This window comes from Drosophila hydei, unplaced genomic scaffold (assembly GCF_003285905.1).
Source record: "Drosophila hydei strain 15085-1641.00,03,60 unplaced genomic scaffold, DhydRS2 tig00000001-arrow-pilon, whole genome shotgun sequence".
NCBI lineage: Eukaryota > Metazoa > Arthropoda > Insecta > Diptera > Drosophilidae > Drosophila > Drosophila hydei.
This window is the reverse complement of record NW_022045643.1, coordinates 387,066-406,065: the sequence shown is the minus strand read 5'-3', so window position 1 is coordinate 406,065 and position 19,000 is coordinate 387,066. Positions and strand designations below refer to the sequence as shown.

The 19,000-nt window shown below is 43.0% G+C and overlaps 2 protein-coding genes across 8 annotated transcripts in view; one reads left to right on the top strand and one right to left on the bottom strand.

Moving 5' to 3' along the window:
• The window catches only part of LOC111595052 (CUGBP Elav-like family member 4), a 304,647-nt gene that overhangs the window by 266,533 nt on the left and 19,114 nt on the right, over positions 1-19,000 (bottom strand). The gene's annotated exons all lie outside the window — the stretch shown is intronic.
• LOC111595056 lies at positions 7,852-8,357 on the top strand. The gene has a single exon (XM_023308610.2). The coding sequence runs from the start codon at positions 7,968-7,970 to the stop codon at positions 8,199-8,201; it is 234 nt and encodes a 77-aa protein (XP_023164378.1). The 5' UTR covers positions 7,852-7,967; the 3' UTR covers positions 8,202-8,357.

The window sequence follows — 19,000 nt, the reverse complement described above, 5'->3', positions numbered from 1 at the left end:
CGAAATCTCAGGGAACGAGCAGAGTGGCACGTGTGTCAAGGACCGTGTGTGGGAGTATGTGTGTGCGTGTGTCGCGTAAGTGGGTCTCGAGCTAAGCTAGCAAAAGCATTCCGGCTCAAAGGGTGTCAACTTGTATACGCTTAATTTAATTTATTGCTTATTTGATTTGTATGCAGAGCATTTTATGAAATTTTCGACAAAACTACTTGGCAGTGGCGCAGCTCTTGTCGCATTTACCATTCTTGATTTTTACAATTGAATCTTGAACAACAATGTTGAAAACTTTGTGCTGATTAAGTGGGAGATGCGTAACTCTTAGAAAGAAATAACAAAAGGAAGCGTATTAGAAATTTATTCATTGTTTCTCATAAAGTAAGTCCTTGAAAACTTCTAGACTTGAGGTTGCGGCAAAAAGACAAAGAGACATCTGGAGTGAGTTCACATAACTTCAGCTGCGCTTATGAGTGTAAAAGCTTTAAGCTAAGCAACAGGGATGTTAGTCCGAAAAGCTTTAAACTTATATTTACAAACACGAAATTCAGGACTTCCACCTGATGTTAGCGAATATCTGTACAAAATACATTTTCGGACTGCCCAAAAAGCTTCAGCGCGAACTTTTACACCAGCTTACTGCTATCACATCATAGTGGACAAAGCTTAAAGCTTTAATACCTAACAGCAACTCAACTGTTATACAAGCTTCCCATTTGGTGAGCTTCAAAAGCACATTCCATTACCCAACCCTTAAGCTTGAGTATAACAGTTTCGAGGCACCCTAAGCTGGCACTGTTAACTAACAGCGCTTCTGTTAAGCAACTTAACAGCGATTAGCGCACTGAACGTGTCTCTCGCCTTCTTCCCCCGCCGAACTGCTTGATTGTGCGTAAATGTCACTGCTGCACCCTCACCCTCATCCACTCTGTCAACACTCGTTAGTGTGTCTGGGTGTACGCTTAAACGCAGGACATTTACTTTATGTGTTCTTAAATGACACCAGAGCATCGTTGCTCGAGAGCAGCAGCCCAGAGCCAGAAGCTGCCTGCAGCAGCCAAAAACGCTTCGCATAACGATTACATTAGAAGCGAGTAAAATTTCATAAAAATGCGCTACGTGCGTTGCCTTTTTGAATATGTAATGATGCTATGAAACGAGTGCAATTTGAGCACGCACACACTCTCACACACACCCACACACACTTAAATACTCACACAAATCGACCACAAGCGCTAAAATTCCATTTGTGGCTAGAGCGGACAACTTTATTACTCGCCAAAAGTATGCAAAGCATAGCAAGAGAGAGGGGGAAAAAGTGTATGCAGGAGATAAAACATTTTACTATCAATTTTCTGGCTGGCATTAATTTGCGCAAATTTTTGGCACTACGAACCAATTGTGACCGCTTGGACTCACGCGCGCCTATGGTTTTTACTGTCTGGTCAACCTGTCAAAACTCTGCGTTAGATGTTCAAGCATTTTTCAAATCGACGAATGAACAGTGGAGCAATTGAAGCTAAAAGTAGTCAAATTTTGTTTACAATATTTACTGACTTGAGAATGCAAGACAAGATACAGATTTAGTCATATTGGCCTATCGATCAGCAAAAATTTAACCCAAACATAGAAAGATATTTGAGCTTATCCTCCACGGTTCCCTTCATGGATTTTTATAAGTGAAATGTCAAGATAAGAGCCATGATCCAAATGAATAGTAAATGACTTCAAGTTTCGACTTTAATTGGTTGAAGCACAGCCTTCTTAAGCTTGGGCATAGTTTACTTTAAAAGAAAGCTAAAATTATTATTCAGTCACAATTGCAATTGGCCCTTTCAAAATCGACCCCAATTCGCCCACTCAGCCAACTGCTATAGAAATCTACAAGAAAGTCCTCCCAGCTGTTTCAAAGTTAACACTCGAAACGAATTTATAGCCATATTTTGTTAGCTGAATTTATAGCTTTATATTCTTAGCCACTTTCATAATCTGTTAATTTGATCCATAGTGCAGCGTCTGTTTTTCAATTCAAATACATGGACTTGACCAGGTCTAGTGGTTGTAGGCGACTGCGGTTTTCATTACATTTTCGATTTTGTTCATTTTGCAGTCGACTCTTTTCACCATCGCAACGCCCGCACCGCTTGCCACCTTGCCACCCTGCCGCCTCTGACTCTTTCAGCTGGGTGCGACTTAAGCGGCTTTGCTTTTTGTGCCCCGGACGGCGGCAATTTAGCTAAAACGGTGCACGCCTACCTGGGCCACAGAACGCACTAGGCAAATTACTATTTATGTGAGTGCCGGTCCGACCCTACCCACGCCCACACCCACTTACCCCTACTACACACACACGCACACACACCCGCTGGCCAGTCAAACGCTTTGTGTGTGTGTTGGTGCGGTTGAAATGAGCAAATTGTATGCGATTGTGGCAAGAGGCAGCAACAACACCAGCAGCAGCAGCAGCAACAGCAAAACAGAAAGAAAATAGAAGAAGAGGAGTGCAACAACCACCGCAGCTGCCTTCTGTGAATGCACGAATTTGGGTCACATGGTCGACATTTTTGGTATGAAATGTTTTTTCTCGTTTTTTTTTTTAACTCAAACTTACTTAAAATAAATTAGTTTTACTAAACCACAAAGGGGCAGGCAAGCGAAAAGAACGAGCGGGGAAGAATACAATAAAAATACAAGCAAACCAATGTACAAAATAAATGCGAAGAAATCAGTGCCAATGCCCAAAGGATGCCCACAAAACAAGCAAGCCGAACATCGGGACCAGAACCTTAAATGGACATAGGTCTGTCCTTGGGCTCGAGGCAGAAGACTGGGCATGGGCCTCAGTTTTGGGCCTGGACTTGGGTCTGGACTTGGGCGCTGCTGCCAATTTAATGGCCAGACACGCAATTTTCACCCCTCAGCGGTGTCTGCGTGGGCGGTGCTGCTGTGTGTATGAGTGGGTGAGTAAGTGTGTGCGTGTGTATGAGGCAAAAGACAAAAGACAAGAGAAAAATTGCCAACTATTTGGCATTGAGTCACATGGGGGTCTGACGGGCTGGGCAATTCGATTAGAGCCGTAAGCGTTAAGCAGTTAAAGTTGCCAGCCAGCAGCTGCCACTTGCCACTTGCCAGTTGCCAGTTGCCAGTTGGCAGTTGCCACAGTTTGAGGCATGACGTCAGTCAATGAATCGCCGGACGACACTGCAAAGCGCCAAATGAAGTGCAAAAATGACTGGCAAAAATGCGACCATTCCGCTGCTGAAATTCATGTGGCAGACAAATTGCATGCAGCAAACGCTCTGAAGCGGCCCGAAGAGGCCTGCGATATTTATAACCAGCCAGTCGACAAAGAGAGAGCGAGAGCGAGAGACTTGACAGGCAATTTGGCAAGGCAAAACTCTCAAAGCGTAACTAACATTTATATTTGTCGCCAGGAGTGCCGTCTAAACAAACAAATGTCACACATAACACGACAGCGACAACAACATCGACGACTACGACGACGACTGCCAGACGACTTTGAGGTTACGCCTCGCTCTCTATATATATAGATATATATATATATATATGTGTGTGTGTGTGTGTGTAGAATGCTCCTTTGGCTCGCATGCAAATCAGCGAGGCGACACGAGGCCTGCGACTGAAATGAATGGCGCTACAAACGCGCTAACCAAATGCTCAATTTGATGTCCAACTGCTGTCTGTGTGGGTGTGTGTGTGTGTATGTGTGTGTGGCAATTTTCCCCTATTTGCAAGTGCCTGCAGCTGCTAACACACCGGTGGGCCTTGCCAGTTTATTGACATTAATAATTAAATAATGCATAAATACTGAGCCACGGTTTAACAGCAAGTTGTTAAGTTTACAGAGAACTTGGGGCAACTACTTCTGCGTAATAATATGAAGGCAAATGGGCCACTATAGCCATGAAGCCAGCTATTGAACAATTTGATGAGTTTTTGATTGGTTTTCAACTGAACCCTTGCCCATCTCTAATTGGTAATGCATAATTCATATATATAATTAAAAGACTGTAGGAAACGGCTCAGCTTGCTATAAAAATAAGCCACAGCTCTTAAAGTAAAATTTCCTAAGCTTTATATATTTTATAGTTTCAATATTGATATATGGAGAGCCTTGCCACAGCTATATATTTGATATGATTTAATATCTTTTTGTAAACGGACTAACAACAAAGCTTAACCACCTCATCGTTGAAAGTGCTTTTGGTTAGGGCCATTCGATTCCCAGACGCATTTAGTTGTATGCCCGTTATTGGATTTTTAGTCTGACAAACGCCGCATAACTAAATAAAAGCCCGTCGTTCACTTCACCAAAAATAACAGCTACAACTAACCGCTGTAACTCAAACGAAGCCGAATGCAGTAAAAAGAACAACAAATACAATTGAATTTGATATACGAGCGTGCCGCGCCCGATATGCCCAAAACTAAACTAGGCAGCCCCGATGTGGGCGGGAGGGACTTTTTTTCATTTTTTCTTTCGATTTTGTTTTTGTTGAGGCAATCTATTGCCAAAGCAAATTAAAATTCAAATACGTTGGCATGTTAGCCATAAGAAAAACAAATATATAAACCCGAAAGCACAGCCAGTGAGAAATTAAATGAAATAAATTTACAGTTGCGATTTTTAATCAAAAACACAAAAAAGGCAACAAAAATTTGCTAACTCCCCGTTGGCAGCTCAAACAGAAGATTACTCATACGCACTGTGAACGGGCACACCCACAGCATGCAACGGCTGCAACTGCTGCTGCTGCTGCTGCAACTGCTGCAATGCAAAACTGTCCGGCATGTTTGATGTAAAAATCCCTCAACTGAAATAGATTTACGTCACTGGCAGCCGGGCCAACTACGTTTGTTAGCCATTTTTCGGTGCTGGCTTCTAGATCTGTTCTATCGCTCTCTGCGTCTCTCCCTCTATGGCTTTCGGCTTTGGCAATTTATTTGCAAATATTTTTCAGCATCAAAAATATGTGTGCGGCCCCATCCTCCTTCCCCCCAAGCCTGCCACGCCCACACGCTGTGCAGCGAGTGCTGCAATTGTGCAGCAGTTGTTAGTTTTTATTTCTTTTCTAGTTTTATTTTGTTGGCTGAGCTTAAACTCGGATTTTTGCCTGCCTGCTGCCAAATTATATTACGCATACGCCATGTTGCTGGAATTTTCATCAAATTTAAAATCAGTCTCACAACGACAACAACAACAACACGAACAGAATCAACAACAATGCGCACAATTGCAGCTGTGATGCTGTCCGTGTTCTGGCTTTTGGGCCCGCTGTTGCCCAGCTTTGGTCTGCTCTGGTCTCTGCTGTCCTGCCACTCAATTGCGGCACCATTGACTAATCTCGCTTTTGATTTTCCAAAGCCATTAGCACACTCACACGCACGCATACGGACGAACGGCTTTGGACAGTGGAAAATATGACAATAGCAGCGACACCTGCACAGGAAGGACACTCGTCCAGCTGGACACTAATTCACACAGAGACACGCAGTTGCTGCAAAGCAAATCCAGTTCCAGTTCCCAATGGTGCCTAGTCTGATGAGTTGTCACATGTCGTCGCACTCATCTCCCATCGCACAGCGTGTCCAGCCGCTGTGCTCTGTGCCTAAGTGCCTGGCTACTAAGCTGCCCATCTCGCTTCCACTCCCATTTCTCTAGCTCTCCCTCTCTCCATCTTTCTCTTTCACTCGCAGTGGCAGAAAACAGCTGCCTGCCTAAAAACTATTGAGTCGAAATTATGCAAAGTTTGGCTGCAAATATTTTTTAATTAAAAGCATTTGCACAAGCATCGCTCCGGCTCGAGCCAACTGGCCGCATAGCTTGTTAAATGTCAAAAACACGCCTCACTGATTTTGCCGAAAGAGACACTGGCTGAAGGGGCATGCACGATAGAATGGACTCTGCAAAAAGAGTTGGCATCTACAAAATTCATCTGGCAAAAATTCGATTGTGTTATTTTTTTCCCTCTCCCAGTTGGCTCTCCGTTCGCTGAGCATAGTTTCGAGCAGAAAGCATGAAGAGTAGTAAAAACATGTCGCATTCGCATTCGCATTCGCATTCACATTCACATTCATTCATTTTCATTTACTGGCATGTTGAGCATACGCCACGTTCTGTGCCAATGACAAGGCTCTGTAACTGTCAGGCGAGAAGCGAGAGATTTCGTAGAATAGGCATAGGCGTATTTAAATTAGTTTCAGGCCGCAATCCAATGAAAATGTGACAAGCCACAATGGGATTTGCTATAAATTGAACTATTAATAAAACCATAAGCTGAAACAGACTTTCCTAATTTTCTATCAAACTCTGATCCCTTCTCAAAGAGAACTTCTTTCTTCTTCTACAACTTCTATAATTTTTAAATATTTAATTAAATTATCACACATTGTTGGGAATTATTTATGTATATATCCCTTGGCATATTCTTGCTAATTGTCCGCTCTTTATAATATTTCTTCCCATTGTGCAAATCAACAGCTCTGTGAATAATAAATTATGCACTTCCCAGCAGCAAAAAAAAGGAGAAGCAGAAGCAGAGAAATCATAAAACCATAGGCGTGGCCGGGCAAACAAAACACACTGATGACAAAAGCCAAAAATATTGCCCAGCTAAGCAAATGCTTAAAGAACAGTAACGAGTGGGACACATAAAAACCAACAAAAGTCTGCCCTCAAGCGACACGAGACAAGAGCACAACGGAGCAGGACACAGTACAGCATGGACTGTTCACTGTTCACTGTTCAGTGTTCAGTGTTGACTGTTGACTGGGCCATGTGCTGCCTCAAGGCACACTCGGTAAAGGCCCAACAACTTGTCCATTTATGGCGCTTCATTTTAAACAACAAACACTCGGCAAACACTTGCCATGGCACTGGCACGCATCACTTGGCTTGATTTTTAATTGTGCTGCTGCGCATTTCAATTGAAATATGAAAAAGGCGGGAGACTGCAGACCCCAGCGGGACGAGCCAAAGGAAGAGAGAGAAAGAGTGAGCGAGAGAGGGAGAAGCAGAGGCAGAGATGGAGGCGAAGGCAGCTCACTGCACTGCAATTCCAACCATGGCTGGGGCTGTGTTCAACAGCTTGTCTGACTGTATGCCAGACAGTCGTCAGTCGTCCGACTCGGCGTAGGCCTTTTGAAGCATAAAGATAACTTAAGTTGTCCCCACAGGAGCTGCAGGAGAGGCAGAAAGAGCAAAGTTCAGTTGCAAACCGACAACTCGAACGACGGCGGCTGCAAACAAATGACACTGAAGTTCACCTTTTTATGCCAAGTGGGTTGAGCCAGCCCGGGACAGAGGCGGGCAAGCTGTCCTGGGATCTGGCGCTTACATAATAAAGTAACTCAAGTGCGCTAAGCAGTGAAAGCTTTTGTAACGGGTTGTCACTGGGCCGACTGAGACTACAGAGACTACGAGGCGGTTGCTGCTCATTTCTCTATTTTTTTCTTTGCTTTTTGTTGCCTGTGCCACATTAAAGAAATTATAAATATGTCGACAGAGCCGGTCACGTAAACTGAGCTGTGTGAGCTGAGTTGGTTTGCTTAGCAGACAATTAAAAATTCCATTTGTGGTATTTAAAGCATTGCACATGAGCGAATTACAAAGACCAAAGTCCTTGGCCCGGCCAAAGGGCAATCCAAATGCAAAGCAGAGAGGCCTTGCCTGGCTAATGAAATGGCCAGCAGAAGGCAGAGGCGACTTTGACTCTGGTAAATGACAGTTAATAGGCAACGGAAGAGCTGATAATTAGTCCCATTCGAATTAGTCGAGCAGGCCTCACTTTAATTAGCATATTTTGATTGTAAATCGCATGAGAATTATGTCAATTATATCGTATTAAGTAGTCTATTCGAATAAAATCTAAGATTGAATAAAATTCCATTACATCGGTACAAGTTGCATATTTTTTTTATTATTTTCGATTACTTATTTTTATACGGCTGCAAACATGTTGAAAATTCCGCAAAGAAACAAGCTTCCATCAGCGCCACGCACGATCAAAATTGAACGGCCGGCCATACGAAGGAAGCTGAACTTCATTAAGACCGTCTACGTAATGCCAAAGAAGCCGACCAGGTCGGAGGAAATAGCCAATGTAACAGCCGAGTTGAATGAGCGTTTAGTCACCCTACAGGCTCGCGTCGCTGAATGGAAGGCCCAGAGGGAAATTACTAATGATTAATAAAGCTTGTTAAATACTCATTTCAGGCGGAAATGCACAACAAATTATATTCATTTTGCACGAATTTAAATCTGTTTTGCTTTGATGTATATGGTCCAAAAGTTCAGAATATTACATAACAAGAGCTGGCATCGATCGATGGCTATGCTTTAAAATCAGCCAGAAATACTTCAAAGCATTCAAATCATTTGTTCAGTTGATTAAATTTGCAACCAACGTTTCACAGACTCATTTTCAATGCATGCTGCAGCGCACTTAATTGCATGTTTTAGGCCAAAAACGCATAATTGATTTAAATGGCAAACGGAGACGGGCGCGCAGTGGGAGAACGAGAACAACGGAATGAAAGGCTGCTATCAGAACAATTCCCAGTGCTGAAATCCATTCGCTGATCGGCGAAAGATAATGAATGGCATAATGGAAACGAGGCCCACAACTGTTTATTAGCGTTGCAATTCGGGCGACCACATGGCGTATGTGTAACATGCCAAGCATAAACAAATAGAGCTCCGGCACAGGCCATAATTATGCACGCCCCGTTGGGCGTGGGGCATTGATTGAACGCCAAATCACTTAACCCAATTCAAAGCCATTGGCAACAACTTGGCAGCAGCAGCAGAAACCTTTTTGTCTTTTTTTCTTCTCCATTTTTTTCTCTTTTCCATGCGATTCTATTGCCGCAATCGAAGCTGACAAATGGTCGATTGGCAGCTTAATGGCAGCCACGCTTTCCGCTTTGGCAACTGAAACCAGAAACGAAGATTTCGAGCTGGCTAAGAAACATGCTAAATAGCAAAATGCCTCAGTGAGCCTTGCAGCAGCAGCAGCTGCTGCTACCGCGTTTTGTATGCTATATAAATTTTAATTTCCTCTTTGCCTGGCTGCTGGCCAAAGCTGAAGCCGAAGCCAGAGCCAAAGCCAAAGCCAAAGCCAAGCCCCAGCTAAGTTAAGCAGCTCGGGCCCAAACTCAAACTTCAACTTCAATTGCAATGTGAAAACCCCAAAGTGATAGCTGCAGCGTCTCAATTTGGGGATTGGGCAACAATTGTTGCTGATTTAACACAAAATGCAGCCAATCTGCTGTGCAGAGCCACCCAAACGGGACTTTGGGTATTTGTCAATGTCCATGGCAAACAGTTTTGGCACAGCTTCGCCTTCTATATTTGACTGTGTGAGTGTGCTTTATAGGTTTATTAGCAAAGTCTGTTTGGCAGTGCCTTAAGCAATGATTCGGTTCATAATTTATACCAAACATAATTTTGCGTATACTAAATACTTGTCTGCTTAAGTGCCTGGACAGCAGTTGCTGTCTCTTAATGTTAGTCTTGGAAATTAGATATAATGTAAGAATTAATATTGAAATTGATTATGCCAGCTTTATATGAGCAAGTCTCTTGAAGTGGAGCTCTGCAAAGGTATAAAGTATCGCCGATCTTAAGTCTCTTTTGAAAATATGTCTAATAATTTGCCATAAGTTTGTGTCTTGCTAATTTACTGACGTATACTTAATATATGGTTGACTTTGTGCAGATGGGCGGTGGGGTAGAAAGTTTTTTATTTCAAACTTTTTAAGCTCATATGTTTATCGGCTTCTACAGTCGCTTGTGCTGGCTGCTATGCTGGCTTGACGTGGCGTGGCTTGCCGTGGCTTGGCTTGGCTTGTAGCTGACCGCACATAAAACAAACTTTGCGGTTACTTAATGAAGCTGAAAAATTGCCTTGGTTTTCTATTTTATTTGCACTCACTCACGCGCCCGCTGCCCGCTGCACCTCGACACACACACACACACACTCTTTACGGTATCACTCGCTATTGCTATTGCATTTTTTCTGGCTGCTCTTCGTAATTTTCTTGCCGTTTTTCCTTTTTAACAGCCACAGACACATTTTAAACGCTTTGCGGCGGGTGGCAAAGGGGTGGCCCTCATGAAGGAAAAGCGTCAGCTCTGCCATTTGCCTTCTACTATTTATGCTGAGTGACTGTCTGCTGAGCTATATGCTGGGCGGCTGCCATTAAACTGGCTGTCAGGCAGCAGGCGGAACCTTAACTTACCTACTCGCACTCGTGCCCAACTTAGCTCCCTCCAGTCGCCACTCTTGAGTCTCCACTGTACACACAACTTGAGCTGGAGCCACTCCTGCTCCACTAGAGGCAACTTTTGAGCCACTTTTACAGCCTCTCGCGCAGTCATAACCACAGTCTGTGGCAGGCATTTTCAGGCACTCAACTTTAGAGTTTATCATACCAATTTTTATTTGCATTTTTTGCAACATTTCATTTTTAACTGCTGAACTTTGCGCATCATATTTCTTGGGGTCCAAGTTTCGAACGGTCTCTTACTGCTTATTAAGTGGCCAACTTGATGCTGATGACACCCGTGCGTGCTCTCTCAACTTTTGGGGATATGCAAAAGGAAAATTTAATTAAATACGCTTGCAGTCTTCGATCGCCTCAGCTGCGCAGCGCCACTGAGCTCCATAAATAATTGGCGCTGATTTGTAAATGTCAGCGGACAGTCAACGCCTCGAACTGGTCAAAGCGGCGGCGACTGTAGCTGTAACTGTAACTGAAATCCAAACTGTCCGCCATGTTTGCCACTTCATTCATCTATCTTAAGTGCACACACACACATGTATATAAATGTATATATAAATATATACAACTGTAGCTGGGTCTGTGCTGGCTCTGGTCGGTCCTGCTGGCGCCATGCAAAGTGCATGTGTGTACATTGTATGCTTTGCTAATTGGCCAAGCAGGCAAGCAAGGGCATGCCCTGCTCCGCGCAGATGCCCGGCTCCACCTCTGCCCGTGATTGATTTGTATGGCTTAAGCTGAGCGCGCGAGAAACGCACGATAAACGGTGTAAAATTAATTAGTCACTGCCATGTGCGGCCGCCACATATAGACGAGTCTAGTATTCTCTGGCTTGTTTCTCGCATTTGCCTGCAAATTTGTAAGACTTGTGTGTGTCGCCTGCCTGACTGTCTGACTGTCTGACTGCCCCAGCTCCTGCTGCCAGTCCCGGTGTCATCTGTGCTTTGTTTATAAATAAATAAATGAGCGGGCTTACGTAGCCACCCCTAAATTGGCCATGGCCAATCAATTGCAGTCAGAGCAAATGGCCTAGCCATTTGTAGTTGCCAGCGCCAGAGTCGTCGAGCTTTAACGTCTCTTAAACTGAGAACTTAACTGGATTGCGGCGCCTGTTAACGATTGTCAATTGATTTGGTTTAGTGCGAGACTCAAAAGTTTCATTCTGTTCGCCTGCCGCTGGCCAAATAAACAGAAAGCTTGCTAAAAATTATTGACACGCTGGCGACACAACAAGTTGGCTGCGAGCTGGCGAGCATCAAGTATATGTTGCAGCCACAGCGACACGATAAACATTTTATTTCACATATTGCCACTTGCCACTTGCCACTTGCCACTGCGCCCACTGGAGGGGGCGGGCATTGGCTTGTGGTCAGCGGTTCGGTTAGGAAATGCTGTGACAAGTCGCCAACGTTCGATCGTTTCATTTGCTGACTTCACACAAAAAAAGACAAAAACTATTCTCGGCAGCATAAAGTTTATTGTTGTTTATTGTGCAGAAAAGGCAAAGTTTTATCTGGCAAATGTTCGAATGAAGTGCTTTTAGCCAGAAAAATAAACTAAAATTGTATTTAAGAACTTTAAGTATCCCAAGCATTTGCCTCTTCTACTGCACTCACTTGAAGCTCGCTTCATTTAATAACTCTGAAATGTTTGGAACGCCTACAAAAGCCACGAGCCATAAGCCACGAGCCTCTTTCCGCCCATTTGTGACATTCATTGTGTGGCGGACGACGCCTAGGCGGTCTCTCCGGTCTCCTGCATGCAATAAATCAATCAATATCCTGCCTAAATATATGGCCGACCACCAGCCCCTCGGCTCGTCTGCCACGCTGTCTGCAAGTCGACGTAGCCGACTTTAAGCCCAAAAATGTCTGACGTCTGCGTGTGCAAAGCTCGCCTGCCTTCCCGTTTCTTAGCTGGCAATTTTTTCTTTTTTCCTGCTTCTTCTGCTTTTTGGCATTTCTATTTTCTGAATTTTTTTCTGTTTTGTTTGGGACATTGATAAACATGTGTCCCTATGAACTTTGCAGTTGTCTTTTGTTTACCGCAATGTTTGCGGCCTGAGCTTTTTATTTGTGGACAGCGGTTAGCCTTTGCTCCTGGCTCTGTTGTGTGTCCCTCTCGGCTTAGCAGCTCACTTGCAACTGCTCAGACAGGATATTATTGTGTGAGTCTGTCTCTTCGTCTCTGTCAAACTGCTTGCACAGTGCGTTTTAAATCAAATGTCAATTGTAATGAACTCGAGCCTGGACTCGACTCGAGCGACAGCAAAAAATGCAATCTTCTCAGAGATGCTGAGAGATAGAAAAAGTTTTCTACTTGCGAATGCAAACCAAAAGAACCATTAATTATGCTCCACACAAAATATACCCAATGCGTATTGATTGTGCAGGCGCTTGGCGTAGATAACAAAGAAACTTTCAGCTTTAATTTAAATTTATATGTGAATATCTCAGCTATGCTCTCAGAAGTGTGAAAGAAATGGAATGAAAACTTACCCATGAGATGCAAAAAGGACATTTTAAACTTGGCGAAACTTACCTGCAAAAGAGAAAGGAAATTGAATTAGTATATGAAAATGGAATAAATGGTAAAAACTTCAGTCATAAACCAAAACTGCAAAACAATTTGAGCACAACAATTGTTATACCAGAAACTAACTTTAGCAATTACACAGAGTTTATTGAATTTTGGCCACAAGCACAGGCTTAAAGCCTCACCGGAACACCTGCTGCTGCAGCACCTGTTCTCGATTTGTACCTAATTCCCACATCATCAACAATTGACAACATATGAGCCGCATTTTTGGCATACAAACGAAGCAACAAAAGGCGGCACACAAATGCCAAATATGCATAACGGCCTAAACCAAAACTATGCCTGACTCGTTACGCTCCCACCATCATCTTGCTATCTAGCATCGGGCATCGAGCAGTATGAAAACAAAAACCTGCAAAAGCGATAACAAAACAATATAGAAAAAAAATACAAAAAATACAAAGAATTTCTGGCACAAGGCCAAGTCGCTGCCAAGGCAGACCGAAAGTACGACTGAGCGGAGGCAGGCATAAAATATTCGGGGCTCGAGCCAAGGCTGGGAAAAAGGGCAAACAATAAAAACAAAAACCCCAAGAATTACTAAGTATTTTGTATTGTTTTCAATTGTTTGCTGGCAGCCAAGCATAAATATGATATTGATGAGGATGTAGATATAGATGTAGCAGGGCAGCCCATCGAGACTCTAGCCAGGCGTATATATCTACATATATGTATGGCCATTTCCACTGCATCTTACCGTATTCATGAATTTAAGGCAGCCTTTAAGAAAGAATTTCAATCAATTTCGCATGCAAGCAGCAAATGCAGCCAAGCAAAATGTGTAGCAACACTTCTAATAGCCCGCAAGAAGTGGGGCTTCGGATTGGGTATGGCAGCAACTGCAAAATGGGGCAGATGCAATGATTCGTCGTCGTCGAGGTTTGATTTATTGCCCAACCACACACACACACACACACCAGAGACGTATATGTAGCCCGCGACTCTGTGGCTTCGGGTTAGCTCCACTTGACACTCGCCGCTTTGTGGCGCTCCAATCAGCGTAAGTTGATTGAACTCTGCATAATTTAGAGCAAGCAGCTACCCTTATGTGCAGGACACGCAGACAGGCACGCCTTGGCAGCTTTAGTGCAGCTGGCAGCCTTCGGCTGTTGACTGCCGTCATTAACAAAATTGTGCAAACTTGCTCGGGCTGCATCTTTGTGCGCCCAAAAGAGAATCTCAACTAAGATATTATACAAATAAGCATTGAACTCTGCGGTTAGACTCCTTGCAGCACAGTCACTGGGCTATATGATCGGGCATGTCTTTAAAGGAGGGCAAGTTGCAAGCTGGGAATTAAAATTCGTATATAAATATCTATATGAACGTATATTTTAGCATAATAATGAATGAATTTCAAGACTCTAGACTAAATACTTATGCTTACTTAAATACTCAAGTTTCTTGAACATCTTCAAAGAGTTGCTCTCTGTTTAGTATGCGCTCTGAAGTTTTCTACTACAAATTTTGGAGCTCAGCTCGGTTGGCTATTAAAAACTTGCAAATACCGAGGACGACGACAACTTTTGCTGGCCTCGATGCGACGCAATGCCGTCGCAATCGATCATTGGGGGTTAATAAAACGCAGGCAAAAGGCTTTTAGGACGACGCGGCAAAAACCAACTTGCAGCACCTAGTCAAAGCCGACTTACCGCAGGTGAATGCGTGTGAAAAAAAAGAGCGAAACAAAACCTAAAACTTCAAATCGTTTCAGTTTTTACTGCCATAAAGGAGCCCTGGTATTTATGGCGCTGCAACAAAAATAATGTTGCATACTGCGCGGGGCGCGCGTGATTTATGCGAGTGCGAACAGAGTTCAAAGTTTTAAATGCCAGCCAACGCATATGGACTATGCACCTAGCTCAACTTGTTGTTGTTCTTGTTGGTGTTGCTGTTGTGGCTGTTCGGGTCTACAAAGTTGGCAGCAATTGACCACGCCCTCGTCGCCCACATGACTCAACCGAACGGGGCTAAGCAAACTTAAATAAAAACTTGATTAAATATGCACGCACGCACGCGCCCTCAGTTTTGTCAACTGCAATTTCTAAATACAAATACACACACACCCACGCACACATGCCAGTGAAATGGCGTTTCCCGGTTTATAATTAAAATCCATTCACGCGCATGCTACAAATTTTTGCCAGTGTGAATATTTCTACAATAATTTTACACTTGAAGAGCTGACTAAAAATCGATTTATAAAATAAATATCAAAATATATATGTGTATAAAACTGAACAGATAAACAAAGACAATTATATATATTTTAGATAAATAACAAATGATTCATCATTGAAAAGTAAGAAGAAAACCCCCAAAAGATTTGGTTTACCACAGCAGAGAATAGAGTCTCTGCGACGAGCGACGAAGCGACGAGCATATATTCTTAGAATCTCCTAATTGAAGGCACATTCGCTCCACATCTTATCTCTTAGGAATATACCCTTATTTTATTTAACTTAATTTTATTCATAAATTGAAGACAAATATTTGTTTTTTGCATAAGCACAAATGTTCATATGCTCGGAAATTTGTCAATGGCTTTAACAGGCTTTAGTTAGAGCCGAACAATGTCTAAGAGTGCGTGTGTGTGTTGAGTTCTGCTTTCAATTGTTCACTTGAAATGCAAGTGCAAGTGCTAAGGCAGCTACAGCAGCGCAAATCCTGTTCACGCATCCTTGCAGCTGCTGCTGTGCAGGACTTGTAAATTGCATTTGCAGCCAATTTACACAAAATTAAATTGAATTTACGCTACGCTTGCACAAAATATCAATGAATGTCATGTAACAACGCTGCGAGCGACACACTGCAAAAGACGGAAAAAAAGAAGCGAGCAGAGCAGAGGGAGGCAGACAACATAAGCAGAAAGATAGAGAGAGAGGGTCAGAGAGGGGGGAGTGAGGGGCAGTGAGGGGCAGTGAGGTCTGACAAGCGAGTCCTGCACGCCCACAAAAAGTCAAACTACATTTTATCAAAATTCAAATGGTATTTTCTCTTGGCCGTCGTCTGCTTGTTTAGCATGCGTGATAAGCAGCTAGCAAAAAGCAGTTGCTGCAACAGGAGCAGCTGCGTCTGTGGCAGGACAGCACATACATGAAGGACCGCACACACACGCACATGCAACTTGGCTGTGTAGTTTGTTGCATAGCTAAACAACTGAGCACTGTGGGCGTGGGTGTGAGCTAGCCGCGTGTATTGCTGTTGTTGCTGTTGCTGCTGTGTTGCACGCACAAGGCGTCGCCTTGACGGACGAACTTGCAACGGGCGCTACGGACAAACTTGCGCTGCAAATCACACGACTTTCCTATACATATGCACGTGCAGCAAATGAATCAAAACTTCGAACAAGCAACTTACAAACCCCAACCAACCAGCCAGCCAGCTCGACAAGTGTTGAAATGTGGGCGTGGCACTAGCTGCTGGCCATGTTGTTAAATAGTTAAAGGCAGGACCTTTAGCAGCCATTGTGCAATTTACAAAATGTACACTTATACGTAGATATAGACAGTTGCTTAACTAGCTTAATTGTCTTAAGAATATGGCGAAAGTAGCGATATCAACTAGCAGAAAGAATCGATAAGTAATTATGAGAAGTTATGCAGAAATTGCTTAACAATGAATTGTCCTTAAGATATGCAAAAGTACACAGCTGCCAAAGTTATCTTCGATTATTTTCACACATTTTTCACTTTGAAATAAACTTTTTGCCTAGGTGGCACAACATGAGTATCGAAGCTTGCTAAATTTACACCTCACTCTTCAAGTTATTCACATAACTATCCAACTATATATATTTATATATACCTTCAATCCCTTTCAGTTAATCTCATCATTCAATCATGACTCAATCTTCATACACACTTTCCATATGACATCATACAGCCCTCTTTATCCTTTTCATGCTATTTATTTTCATATTGGCATTAAATGCTTGGACAGTGGTCAATTGTTATTTTGAATTGGGCATATCGTGCGTTTAATTATTTTTGTCGCAATATGATTTAAAAATTTTTATTGTCATAATTGTTAATTTTTGTCATATAAAGAGCAATTAATTTCGACTCCAACTACTGTAGCTCAGTTGCTCTATGCTGCAGTTCGTGTTGTTGTTGCTATTGTTGTTGCTGTTGTTATTTACGTTGTCTGCGGTTTTAATCTGGAATCGCTTAAAATATGCAATTAATTGCAATTGTCGCTGCCAGCGAAGCAGAGCAGCAGTTGTCGTAGGCGACATTTGTTTACCTTGATGCAACAGCAGCAGCTGCCGCACCAGCAACAGCAGCAGCATCAGCTTCATATTTTTTGCATATGAATATAATTAAATTGTTTAATTTTACAACAACAATAATGAGTGCAACAAAGAATGTCAGGCCACACACAAGAGCCACGCAATGCAATGCAATGCAGACAGGCGTTAAGCAAAATATTTTTGCATTGTCATTAAAAAATAACATACGCACGCACACAGTCACTGGCTGGCTGTAAAAAGCTGTTGAAAATGTTGTCCGCTTGCAGTTGCACGAATCGCAACAGAGAGTTGTGCAGGGGACTGCGTTAAGTGTCTAAAAGAAAAGAGATTATGACTAGGGAGAATTGGAAAATGAAGGATAACGAATGCAAGGGTAGAGAGGCAGGATGAGAGAGAAAGTGAAGGAGTGGGGGAAGAGTGAGAGAGGAAAAAAGTGAGAGAGAGCGATTGATATAGACAGAAAGCGAGAGTGGGAGAGAGAGAAAAAAATAGAAAGAAAGAGAGAGAGAAAGTGGGAGAGAGAGAGAGAGAAATAAAGTTGGAGAGACAGAGAGAGGGAGAGAGAGGGAAATAAAGTGGGAGATAAGAGAGAGCGCCAAAAACATCGAGATACAGAGATAGAGTTAGATCAATAGAAGAGAGATAGGGAGATAAGGAGACAGAAAGAGCGTGATAGATGGAGAGAGAGAGAGAGAGAGGACGAGACAGATAAAGAGCAAGAGCAATAAAGAGAGAGAGAGAGAGAGAGAGAGAGAGAGATTGAGATTTTAATCATTAAATCAACAAATATTCTAATTAAAATTCAAGGCTTGCAGCGCACAGCCATAACCTTGTCATAGAAACAACTTAAAGTCAACAAAAATGATTGCCTGAGAAATCTATCTATCGCATTGATTATGCTCAAATGAGTTCATAAAAATAGAAAGTGTTCTATATATATATACATTAAATCATTTAACTATACTTTTTCAGGCACTAGCTTCAAATGATTTTGTGATTGTCGCCCAAAGGCTGCCACTAAATAAGTAATTTTTGTGTGACCTCTGACCGAACTAGCATAACTGAAAGCAACTGCTACACATTTGGACATTTGGACTTGTTGCCCCGGTGGCTAACGTCACGTAAACCAATTGAAGCATAATTAAGCTTATTACCAAAAGCAGTTAATGTACGCTTTCCAAAAATCTGGACTTGATTTGCGGCTGGGCAAGGGCCGAAGTTCAGCATTAAGGTCACAGAAAAGTTGGCACGTGCAGAGCGCAGGAAGGAGAGGTAGAGCCGGAGGTTAGTAGAGATGCAATCCATGGCCAGGCAGTCAGGCAGTGAGGCAGTGAGGCCTGCTGGCGACACTCTCGTTTTGGTATGCGCACGGAATTCCCAATTAATTTTAATTTCAAGTCAACACCTTGCCGACGATTGCAGAAGTCCAGCAATGGCAGCGAGTGTAATTATCCTTGCATTCCGTTTTGTGGTCTACTGCATCTCTCTCTCTCTCTCTCTCTCTCTCTCTCTCTCTCTCTCTCTGTTTTACTCTCTCTTACATCTCTTTCTCAGTTAAGCGAAAGTATGCACTGGTCAGACTGAAAGTCTGACTGGCTTAAAGCTTTAAGCGTGTTGCACTGCACGACTGGACATGGGGCATTTACCTGTGCACACACGTGTGCAGCGACTACAAATCACGTGAACGTGGCAGGCCTGGACAGCGTCTTGTTTGGCATTTACGTGATGCACATTTAAACGCGCCCGTCCAACTTGCAACATGAATTATGCTTCCAGTTGAGAACTTTGCCTAAATTGGCAAGGCAAACTGCAAGGCAACGGTTACGTGCATTTCGCATTCCGCGAGCCTAAAAG

What these genes read in the sequence shown, in the direction of transcription:
- LOC111595056 (XM_023308610.2), top strand. Translation starts at nt 7,968, where the DNA reads ATGTTGAAAATTCCGCAAAGAAACAAGCTTCCATCAGCGCCACGCACG.